The sequence below is a fragment of the Notamacropus eugenii genome, chromosome 1 (assembly GCF_028372415.1).
Source record: "Notamacropus eugenii isolate mMacEug1 chromosome 1, mMacEug1.pri_v2, whole genome shotgun sequence".
Classification (NCBI taxonomy): domain Eukaryota; kingdom Metazoa; phylum Chordata; class Mammalia; order Diprotodontia; family Macropodidae; genus Notamacropus; species Notamacropus eugenii.
In genome coordinates, this window is record NC_092872.1 from 713,257,892 (window position 1) to 713,270,234 (window position 12,343).

At 41.1% G+C, this 12,343-nt stretch overlaps 1 protein-coding gene across 9 annotated transcripts in view; it reads left to right on the top strand.

The window, feature by feature from the left end:
• The window catches only part of WDR59 (WD repeat domain 59), a 73,933-nt gene that overhangs the window by 45,855 nt on the left and 15,735 nt on the right, over positions 1-12,343 (top strand). For 6 of the 9 annotated variants that reach the window (XR_011972949.1, XR_011972950.1, XM_072636546.1 and 3 more), the window contains 4 exons: positions 8,346-8,441; positions 8,568-8,724; positions 9,699-9,768; positions 10,362-10,515. Coding sequence is in view for 4 of the 9 variants with exons in the window: in XM_072636546.1 (XP_072492647.1) it covers positions 8,346-8,441; positions 8,568-8,724; positions 9,699-9,768; positions 10,362-10,515 (477 nt within the window). In the remaining 5 variants the exon portion in view is untranslated. Of the gene's footprint in view, positions 1-8,345; positions 8,442-8,567; positions 8,725-9,698; positions 9,967-10,361; positions 10,516-12,343 lie in introns of those variants that run through there. The other 3 variants (XR_011972952.1, XR_011972953.1, XR_011972951.1) reach the window with 2 other exon arrangements.

Here is a 12,343-nt window from a genome sequence, read left to right on the forward strand (position 1 = left end):
AGCTCAGAATGAGCTATGAGGCTGGGGGCAGGGGGTGGGAGGGAGTGTTGGCCTGCAAGAAAAATGGAAATGGGGGGGGCGGAGCCAAGATGGTGGAGTGAAAGCAACGACTCACCTAAGCTCCTGGACAAACTCCTCTGGATATCTCTGAAAGGAGAATCTGACCAGACTTTGGAGGTGTACAATCCAGTGGGTGACAGACTTTGACAGATTCGGAGCCCAGGTTGGACTGGAAGGTCCACGGGAAGGATCTGTTCCACGGGGGTAAGCCCCCAGCGCACCGCGCAGCGCGGTCAGCGCAGCAGAGCGGAAGGGACCTGAGAAGCTCGAGAGTGGCGGGCGAAACCAGCGGAGCAGGAGACAGGCCAAACCGAGCCGGTGAGAGCTGCTGAGCACCAGATATCAGCGCAGCAGCCCTTGAAACCTTCAGCCTGAAGACTAAACTTCGGTAAGTCACCTACTTGAACTTCCGGGAGCCAGGATGGCGGAGTGATCAGTAAATGCTCTCTCCTCCCCCCTGATGACCGTGAAAGAACCATAAAATTCTTCCCCAGATAAATCCTGGATCAGCAGGAACAGCAGAAGGGGGCAAATAGTCTCATAACACCAGAGGCTAGAAAAATAGCAAAGGGGGATTCTTCTTACTGTGGCGGAGGCGATCTGGAGGGACAGACGACCCAGGGCAGAGAAAATTCGCACTGAGACCCAGGCAAGCCTCAGAGCCGGGAGACAAGCCCCAGGAGGGGCGGGAACACGCATTAGCTTCTAGGCGTGCCCCAGCCCTCCAGGGGAAAAGGGAAGACAATAGGGAAGCTGGGATCACCATCCCCTGACCTTGCCTTTGCCTCAGGTCAGCTGAGGAGATCTCCTGAGACCAGACCACCCCTCCCACACACCTAACAAGCTAACTCCAGGGTTGATCTGAGAAACAAAAAAATAAGCCTGCTTTTAGCCTAGACACACATCAGCTCAACTTAAAGATCTGTACCTTCTGACTGAAAGAACCAGAAGCTACAACACTCAGCCAACATCATGAATCGGAAAAAGCAGACGAAAAGTGAAAAAACCATAGAATCTTTCTATGGGGATAAGGACCAAAACACAAACACCAAAGAGGTCAGAGCTGAGACTGTACTTCCATCTGAAACCTCAGATGGGACTATGAATTTCTCGCAGGCACAACTAGATTACCTGGAACATCTGAAGAAGGATATAAAAGAAAAACTGGCCAATGATTTTAAAATTATAAAAAAAGAATTCACTGATGAGAACATCACTCTGAAAAGGAAAATTGAACAAATGGAAAAGGAAGTTCAAAAATTAACTAGAGAGAATAATTCCCTAAAAGGAAGAGTTAATCAAACGGAAAAGGAAACCCAAAATCTAATTGGGAAAATTGATCAGATGGAAAAGGAAACCCAAAACCTAACTGGGAAAATTGGTCGAATGGAAAAAGAAGTACAAAAATTAAATGGAGAAAATAGCTCCTTAAAGGGAAAAATTGGTCAGATGGAAAAGGAGATGCAAAAGCTAACTGAAGAAAACAATACGATGAAGATTAGAATTGGGCAAGTAGAAACTAATGACTCAATGAGGCAACAAGAGTCAGTCAAACAAAATCTAAAGAATGAAAAGATAGAAGAAAATGTAAAATATTTAACTGGAAAAACAACTGACCTGGAAAATAGATCCAGGAGAGAAAATTTAAGAATTATTGGCCTGCCAGAAACCCATGATGAAGAAAAGAGTCTGGACAATATCTTCCAGGAAATCATCAAGGAAAAGTGCCCAGAAGTACTAGACTCAAAGGGCAAAATAGTCATCGAAAGAATCCACCGTTCCCCTCCCGAAAGGGATCCCAAACTCAAAACCCCAAGAAATATAGTTGCCAAATTCCAGAGCTATCAAGTGAAGGAGAAAATACTACAAGCAGCTAGAAAGAAACAATTCAAATATCAAGGACACACAGTCAGGATCACACAGGACCTTGCAGCTTCTACATTAAAAGATTGAAAGAATTGGAACTCAATATTCCGTAAGGCAAAGGAGTTGGGACTTCAACCAAGGATCAACTACCCAGCAAAGTTCAGCATAACATTTCAGGCAAGGAGAAAGTCATTCAACGAAATAAGGGATTTCCAGAGCTTCCGGACCAAAACACCAGAACTCAATAGACAATTTGATCTTCAAATGCAGGTCTCCAGAGAATCATAAAAAGGTAAACAGAGGGGAAAAAACAAAAACAAAAACTTGCTACTCAATTAGGGCAAACTGTTTACCTCCCTATAAGGGAAGATGATACCTGTTAATCTTGAGAACTGTGAAGCTATTATGATAAAAGGGATATATGTAGAGGGAACGGGCATAAAGTAAATGATGTCATGTCAAAAATATGATTTAAGTATGAGAAGGGATTGTAATAGGAGGTGTGAAAAGGGGGAAGCAGAAAATGGCAAATTATATCACAGGAAGAAGTACAAAACTATAGTAGAGGGAAGGAGGGGAGGGAGATGAGCATTGTTTGAGAGGTACTCTCATCTGATTTGTTCAAAGGAGGGAACAATAATCTTAAGTAGATAATCCTAACTAGCTCTATAGGTAGTAGGAGGGGAAGGGGGAAGAAAGGGGAGGGTGGCTAAAAGGGAGGAAAGAAGCAATAAGAGTAAAGGGGAGTAAAAGGGAGGGGGGCTACAAGAAGGAGGGGAAGGCTGCAGGAGGAGGGGGAGAAAAGTGAATACTATTGAGGAGGGGAAGGGAGACGGGAGAGCTAAAAGCACAAATGGTGGGAAAGAGGTTGGAGGGAAATACACAGATTGTAATCATAACGGTGAATGTGAATGGAATGAACTCTCCCATTAAACGGAGACGGATAGCAGAATGGATTAAAAGCCATAATCCAACAATATGCTGCTTACAAGAAACACATTTGAAACGGGGGGATACACATAGGATAAAGGTCAAAGGATGGAGCAGAATATATTGTGCTTCAGCTCATGTAAGAAAGGCAGGAGTAGCAATCCTAATCTCAGACAAAGCAAAAGCAGAAATAGATCTAATCAAAACGGATAAGGATGGAAACTATATCCTGCTAAAAGGCACCATAGACAATGAAGCAATATCATTACTAAACATGTATGCTCCAAGTGGTATAGCATCCAGATTCTTAGAGGAGAGGTTGGGGGAGTTGAAGGAAGAAATTGATAGCAAAACTATACTAGTGGGGGACCTCAACCTCCCCCTCTCTGAACTCGATAAATCCAACCTCAAAATGAACAAGAAAGAGGTTAAGGAGGTAAATAAAACTCTGGATAAGGTAGATATGATAGATCTTTGGAGAAAATTAAATGGGAATAGAAAGGAATATACCTTTTTCTCAGCGGTACATGGAACATTTACAAAAATTGACCATGTACTAGGACATAAAAATCTCACAATCCAGTGCAGAAAGGTAGAGATAATCAATGCATCCTTTTCAGATCATAATGCATTAAAAATTACATGTAATAAGAGGCCATGGAAAGAGAAACCAAAAATCAATTGAAAACTAAATAATCTAATTCTAAAGAAGGGTTGGGTTAAAGAAGAAATCATAGAAACAATCAACAATTTCATTCAAGAGAATGACAATAGTGAGACAACATACCAAAACTTATGGGATACTGCAAAAGCAGTTATTAGGGGAAGTTTTATATCTTTGAATGCTTACATAAATAAAATAGAGAAAGAGGAGATCAATGACTTAGGCTTGCAGTTGAAAAAGCTAGAAAAAGAACAAATTGAAAATCCCCAAGTAAATACCAAATTAGAAATACTGAAAACCAAAGGAGAGATTAATAAAATTGAAATTAAGAAAACTATTGAATTAATAAATAAAACCAATAGTTGGTTTTATGAAAAACCTAATAAAATTGATAAACCTTTGGTCAACCTGATTAAAAAAAAGAAAGAAGAAAATCAAATTACTAATATTAAAAATGAAAGGGGTGAACTCACCTCCAATGAGGAGGAAATTAAAACAATAATTAGAAACTACTTTGCCCAACATTATGCCCACAGATTCGATAATCTAAATGAGATGGATGAATATTTTAAAAAATACAAATTGCCCAGATTAACAGAAGAGGAAGTTGAATACTTAAACAACCCCATCTCAGAAAAAGAAATTGAACAAGCCATCAATGAACTCCCTAGGAAAAAATCTCCAGGGCCAGATGGATTCACAAGTGAATTCTATCAAACACTTAAAGAACAGTTAATTCCAATTCTACATACACTATTTTTGAAAATTGGGGAAGAAGGAGTCCTCCCAAATTCTTTCTATGATACAAATATGGTTTTGATACCCAAACCAGGAAGAGACAAAACAGAGAAAGAAAATTATAGACCAATTTCCCTAATGAATATAGATGCAAAAATTTTAAATAAGATTTTAGCAAAACGAATACAGCATCTTATCATGAGATTAATACATTATGATCAGGTAGGATTCATACCAGGACTACAGGGCTGGTTCAATATTAGGAAAACTATTAGCATTATCGATCACATCAACAACAAAGCTAACAAAAACCACATGATTATCTCAATAGATGCAGAAAAAGCTTTTGACAAAATACAACACCCATTCCTACTAAAAACACTGGAGAACGTAGGAATAAAGGGAACTTTCCATAAAATAATAAGCAGTATCTATCTAAAACCTTCAGCAAGCATTATATGCAATGGGGATAAGCTAGATGCATTCCCAGTAAGATCAGGGGTGAAACAAGGTTGTCCATTATCACCACTATTATTCAATATGGTACTAGAAATGTTAGCTGTAGCAATTAGACAAGATAAAGATATTCAAGGAATAAGAATAGCCAAAGAAGAAACGAAGTTATCACTCTTTGCAGATGATATGATGATTTACCTAGAGAATCCCAGAGATTCAAGTAAAAAATTACTTGAATTAATAAACAACTTTGGCAAAGTTGCAGGGTACAAAATAAACCCACACAAATCTTCTGCATTCCTATATATTAGCAACAAAGTCCAACAGCAAGAGATAGAAAGAGAAATCCCATTTAAAGCTAGGGTAGACAGTATAAAATACTTAGGAGTCTACCTGCCAAAACAAACCCAGGGATTATATGAACACAATTAATTACAAGACACTTTTTGCACAAATAAAGTCAGATTTAAGTAAGTGGAAAAACATTAGTTGCTCATGGGTAGGTCGTGCTAATATAATAAAAATGACAATTCTACCCAAATTAATATACTTATTTAGTGCCATACCAATTAAACTATCAGACAATTACTTTCTAGAGCTGGATAAAATAATATCAAAATTCATTTGGAAAAACAAAAGGTCCAGAATATCAAAGAGACTAATGAAAAGAAATGCTTGGGAAGGTGGCCTAGCGCTACCAGACCTCAAACTCTACTATAAAGCAGCAATTATCAAAACCACTTGGTATTGGCTAAGAAACAGAGAGGTAGACAAGTGGAATAGACTTGGCACTCAAGATGCAGTAGGCAAGGAATATAGCAACCTTCTGTTTGATAAACCCAAGGACCCCAGCTTCTGGGATAAGAACTCATTGTTTGACAAAAATTGCTGGGAAAACTGGATAACAGTGTGGCAGAAATTAGGCATAGACCCATACCTGACACTGTACACAAGAATAAAGTCCAAATGGGTACATGATTTAGGTATAAAGATTGATACCATGAATAAACTGGAGAAGCAAGGAATAGTGTATTTATCAGATCTATGGAGAAGGGAAGAATTCTTTACTAAAGGAGAGATAGAAAGCATTATGAAATGCAAAATGGATAACTTTGATTACATTAAACTGAGAAGTTTTTGCACAACCAAACCCAATGCAACCAAAATCCGGAGGGATGTAGTAAATTGGGAAAGAATTTTTACAGCTAAGCTCAGGGATAAAGGCCTCATTTCTAGAATATATAATATAGAGAACTGACCCAAATGTATAATCATACAAGTCATTCCCCAATTGATAAATGGTCAAAGGATATGAACAGGGAATTTTCAGAGGAAGAAATTAAAACTATCTATAATCATTGAAAAAATGCTCTAAATCACTATTGGTTAGAGAGATGCAAATCAAAACAACTCTGAGGTACCACATCACACCTATAAGATTGGCAAACATGACAGAACAAGAAAATGATAAATGCTGGAGAGGATGTGGGAGAGTTGGAACACTAATTCATTGTTGGTGGAGCTGCGAGCACATCCAACCATTCTGGAGAGCAATTTGGAACTATGCCCAAAGGGCTACAAAAATGTGCATACCCTTTGACCCAGCAATATTGCTACTAGGACTATATCCCCAAGAGATCATAAAAATGGGAAAGGGTCCCACATGTACAAAAATATTTATAGCAGCACTCCTGGAAGTCAAGGGGATGTCCATCAATTGGGGAATGGCTGAATAAATTATGGTATATGAATGTAATGGAGTACTATTGTGCCATAAGAAATGATGAACAAGAAGACTTCAGAGAGGCCTGGAAGGACTTATATGACCTGATGCTGAGTGAAAGGAGCAGAACCAGGAGAACTTTGTGCACAGCAACGACCACAGTGTGTGAGAGTTTTTTCTGGTAGACTTGGATTTTTGTAATAACACAAAAACTTCTTATAAAAAAAAAAAATATCCCAAAGGTGGTTCTCAAGGCAAAATGCCTTCCACACTCAGAGAAAGAAATATGGAAGTCACTCACAAAATGTAGCAGATCATGTTTGTGTATGTGTATGTGTTTGTGTATCATGTTCTGATTTGTTATACGATTTCTTTCATTTATTTTAGTCTGACTACATAGCATGACTATAGTGAAAATATACTCAATAGGAAAGTATATGTAGAATCTATACAGAATTGTATGCAGTCATGGGGAGGGAGGGGGGTAGTGGGGGGGATAAAATCTCAATTGTATGGCAGTGATTGTTAAACATTAAAAAAAAAAAAGAAAAATGGAAATGGGGAGTCAGGGGTTAGGCTGCATTAGGAAAAAGTGGGAAATTAGATCAGGTCATAAACCAGTTTGGTTGGGTGAAAGGATACCTGAAAATCACTCCTTTCTGATTGTTTCTATCTGCCAGAAGAATGAGGTTGGAGTAGAGAAGAGTAAGGAGACAAAAGCAAAGATGAATAGAGAGAGAGCCTCAGGTTGCCTGTGAAGAATTTCAGTAATGGGCCCCTATCACTGGCATCACAGGGTCCTGGAAGAAGGGGCAGAGACTATGGCTGAGCTTCTGGGATCTGTCACAGGTCATGGAGACGAGGAGACATATCACAGCACTGCCGACGGGAATAGGCTGGTGTTCTTTTAGGAAGTGCAGAACTAACACTCAAAAATAGCATGCAGCTATAATGGTGGGCTATGTTTCATAAGATGATATTTGAGATAAATGTAAAGTCTTATTTGTTCAAAAATCAGTTTCCCAGGTATAAGACAGAGGAGGTGTGGCTAAGCACATAATAATTGTTCTGGGAGTTTGAATATTAGTAAGTTAACAATATGGCAGAGAGCTCTTGCGCTCTTTGGCTACGTTCATAGAGGCCTGGTCTTCTGGACTAGGCAGTGACAGGCCTACTGTGCTATGCTTGTCCAGTCAGACAGTTCTGGGCCCCACGCTTTAGGAGGGGCATTGACAGGCTGGTGAAGCTCCTGAGGAGGGCAGCCAGGGTGATGGAAATTGTTGAGATCATACCATATGAGAATGGGCGGAATAAACTTGGGGTGTAGAGTCTAAAGAAGGGCCATGACGTGTATGAAGAGCTTCCATATCAGGTAGAAGTGGTGTTAAAATGATGATAATAGCTAAAATTTACACTTGTTATAGTATAAACCTCGCTGTATATGTCAGGCACTGTGCTAAGTGCTTTACAAATATGATCTCATTTGATCCTCCCAACAGCCCTGCGAGGTAGGTACTGTTATCATTCCCATTTTACAGGTGAGGAAACTGAGGCCAACAGAGGTTAATTGACATACCCAGAGTCACCCAGCTAGTCAGTGTTTGGGCCTGACTCCAGGCCAGGGGCTCTATCCACTGCACTATAGCTGCCTCAAGATTTGGTCTTCTTGGCCCCAAGAGAGCAGAGCTGGGAGTAGGACCATAGGGAAGGTGCCGAGAAGCTCATCGAGGCTCTGGCAACCAGAACTAACCAAAAGTAGCATGGCCTGTGTCAGGAAGTAGAGAGCTCCCCATCACTGGAGGTCTTTAACTAAATCTGGATAGCCATGGCCAGGGACTCCTTTATTCAGAAAGAACCCCAGTGAAGGGTCCGTGAATACTTACTTCTGGATTCTTGGTGCTTTTTCAGATTCTGAAAGATACCTCCCTGCAGAAAGTGAAGCGTAACCAGAGTTGTTTGGAGCCCTGCTTGCGCCAGCTTGTCTCCTGCCTTGAATCCTTTGTGGTAAGAAGAGTACCCTGGCACCAGCATCTTCCTGATGAGCTGATGCCCACTTAAACAGTAGGTGTGTAATTCACAGTCTTTAAGGGACTTTTACCAAATAAATTAACGTATAGGTCTATATTTCAGAACCAAGAAGACAGCACATCCAGCAATCCCTATGCTCTCCCAAACGCTGTCACTCCACCCTTACCCACTTTTGCCCGGGTGACCAGTGCCTATGGATCCTACCAAGATGCCAACATCCCCTTTCCTCGGACCTCAGGAGCCAGGTTCTGTGGAGCAGGTTTGTTCCTTTGTGGTCTGGCATGTCCAAAGTGTCCAATTAGGACCAGTCATCCAGTGTGCATCTGCTTGACTGTACCACCTGACTCCTCCACAGAGATTGGCATTGGATTCTGAATTTTGTAACTGATTCTGATTCTAAGAGTCTTTAGAGAAAGCACCAGAAAGTTATTCATTAGGAATTTAAAAGACTGAGAATGTGTGTGAGGTGCTCATTCTGAGAATTGTCTTTTAAAAATCTAATTGACTTCTAAGTCATTAATTGGAATGGATTTTGGAGGTGCAGAGCAGAGGACAGACAACGCATGGTAGCTGTGCTTATTTCTTATATTGAACTTACTCTGTATTCTGCAGTGATTCCTGAAGGTGAAGGGCACACCTGTGTTATAATTCCATTTGGCAAAAGTAATTCAGGAAGATTTTTGGTTATTTGTAAGATACTCACAGAATGCAGGGCTAAGAGCCCCATCCTCTGGGAGAGGGGGTTGTCCAGAGTGCTTGTAGAAGTATTTTAGACTGTCTGCAGAAGGCCTTAAATATGCAATAGCCTAATAACCAGAGGAACACAAGAATGGATCATATGATGGTTTTGTCCCACATCTTAGACAGGTGTCCTTGAAGCAGGGGTTCAAGAAACATTTCAAGCCAACTCGTTTTCCACCAACATCCTTCTCATGGTTTTAGGTCTGTTTTGAACTGGTGAAATTTTTAGTTTCATCATTACTCACCTAGAATTATTCATTTTCTGTTATATGAGAACTCAGAATGTTTCCCAGTTGTCTGTCAGTGTTTAAACTGGCCAGTTCCCAGTCCTGAATTATGGCTCTTGTGGATATAGCAATAGAAAATTCACCAGAACTGTAGCTTTTGTTTTCTAGCATGGTGAGGGTGTGTGGGATCAGTGCTTTACTTAATGGTTTTCCATGTTCAACTTCAGTGATGTCAGCTGATTTGTTTGATATCTCCTTTCCTCAGGTTACCTGGTGTATTTCACAAGACCCATGACAATGCATCGGGCAGTTTCTCCAACAGAACCTACTCCTAGGTGTGTTTGGAAAGCTGCACAAGAGGTCTGTGCTTATAAGACCCAAAGCAGTTGGACTGTCAATAGGAGCTACCAGGAGTATACTACTGACTTGGGTGCAGTGGCATGAAGGAATTTCTGTGATGAACTCAGTTTATCTCTCCTCTTCAGGAAGGAGTCAGCCACCATTGTTTCTACCGACAAACTGACCTTTCCCATGTTAGTTCACTGCCAGAATGTAGAAGGAGAAGCTTAGTAAAAGCAATGGTTAAATCAGATCACATCTTAAGTTAGGAGAACTTTTTCATTTCAGCAGCTTGGGAATGATACCAGATACCTCTGAAACTATATTCACATGTCACAAGGTCACTGAGACAGCACACAGATTCTTTTGCACTGCTTAGAGTTGTACTTTTCTGTCTCTCTCTCTCTCTCTCTCTCTCTCTCTCTCTCTCTCTCTCTCTCTCTCTCTCTCTCTCTCTCTCTCTCTCCTCTCCCTGTCTCTGTGTCTCTCTCTCTCTCTCTGTGTCTCTCTCTCTTCTCTCTCTCTCTCTCTCTCTATCTCCCCCCCCCCCCCCCCCCTTGTTCCAACAATGCTATATCTTTAATTACAGATCCCTGTCAGCCTTGTCTGCCTATCACAGTGGTTTGATCACACCAATGAAAATCCGCACAGAAGCTCCTGGTAACCTACGCTTGTATAGTGGGAGCCCCACTCGGAGTGAGAAGGAGCAGGTCTCGATCAGCTCCTTCTACTATAAGGAACGGGTAAGTTTCAGAACCAGTGGACTTGGGCTTTTGTCAACTTTCTCTTGTTTTTTGTTCCCTGAGGAACTCAGCTGACAACAACAGCATTTTATAATCTCACTCAAGGCCACGACTTTTCATACAGATCACTGATTTGGCTCTTCTCTTATTTTAATGACCTGTCTATATTTCTTTGTTTTGTTTTGGGATAGCCCACTTTCTTCACTCCCCATATAACCTCCCTCATTTCCATTCATTTTGTGAACTATCTTATTACTTTGTATAGAGTGGGTTAGCCTCAGATTTTTCCTATTGCTAATCTGTTATGTTGGTGAATCTAAAGGCTCCAGACCTTGATGTTCCTAAGACATAGTGTTTTTATCTTTCCTTTCTGCTAGGATACGGGGAGTGGCCTGAGTGGAGGCATCTATGCCGCTCATCTTGATTGCTGTGCTGGGCAGTTTTGCCTGTTTTGTTTTGTTCTTGTGTGAAGGAGGCTTCTGTGGGGGCAGAAGCACACTGTGTCAGGAAGTAATTATGATGGCAAGATAGAGACCAAGTGAGGAGTGGTCTCAAGTCATATCGGAGCAGATACGTTTTGGACCAGATTTCACTTCGCAGTTTTTTTTCCCTGCCTGGTCTTCAGGGCTAGAATGTCATAAAGTTCAAGTGGGACACAAACATCTTGTTGATAAAAACAATTATAGAGCTTTAAAGGCTGTGTAGCTGTGAAAACTTAGAAATGCTAACTAGGTAGCAGGTCTGTTTTTAAGTTAAGCTCTAATGGTTCTTGTGTTTTCAAGGAAAACCAGGCCACTTCCCATTTCAGTGGATTTCTTGGTACAAAACTCATTTGAACTTGTGCCAGGGCTCCTGGGCTCTTGAGGATACTCACTGACCCTCTGTGATTACGTTGAAGGCCTGAAGCTGTTAGGAATCTCTGGACTTACAGCCATGCTTCTCTGGGAAGTGGGTGAACATGGAGAGGGCATCTTCCTGATTGCCTTTAACCAGGGCTGGGCTTAGAAATGTTGTTGTTGTTTAACATCCAAGTCTAAGAAATTAAATAGCGACATGACCCCAGGCCACTGATGCCATCTCTTGGGGATCATTGCTGTTTTCATCTGCAGAAGAGATTTCCTGATCCTTCCTCCCCTTCATTTGGCCTTTTTGTGAGAATCTCTTTGAGGTCTAATTCAACAACCTCCCTCCCCCATTTGACTTTTATAGCCTGGGCTTTCTCTGTGCATTTTTACTTTCTTGTAGATTTTCCCTTTGACCCCTTTGAATGAATCAGAATAAAGACTAATGCCATTGCAGAATGAAGTTTTGTGAAGGGAAGAGAACCTAGTCTTTGGGGATCAAGCTCACAAGCTGGTGAGCTGGTGACTGCTCACTGCCCTTGGTGGCTTTGGGTTGGATGTGCTTGTGTGTAAGTATTGACTTGTGTTGTTCTAGACAACACAATGGTCTTTTGATTAAGACCAAATTCATAGTCTGGGAAAGTGCTAATAGAGAGATAGAAAACAGAAGGGACTCTCAAGTCTTTAAATTGCTTTTCCAAGCTGCTGGGGGTGCTGCTGAGGTGTTGCCAGAAATGATACATCTGGGTGCAGGGGGCCAGTGAGGTGGCGCAGTGGATAGAGCACCGGACCTGGAACCAGGAAGACTCATCTTCCTGAGTTCAGTTCTCTTACTAGCTGTGGGATCCTGGGCAAGATACTTAACATGATTACCTCAGTTGCTCATCTGTAAAATAAGTTGGAGAAGGAAATGGCAGACCACTCCAGCATCTTTGCCAAGAAAGCCCAAGTGGGGTCCCAGAGAGTCAGACATGATTGAAATGGCT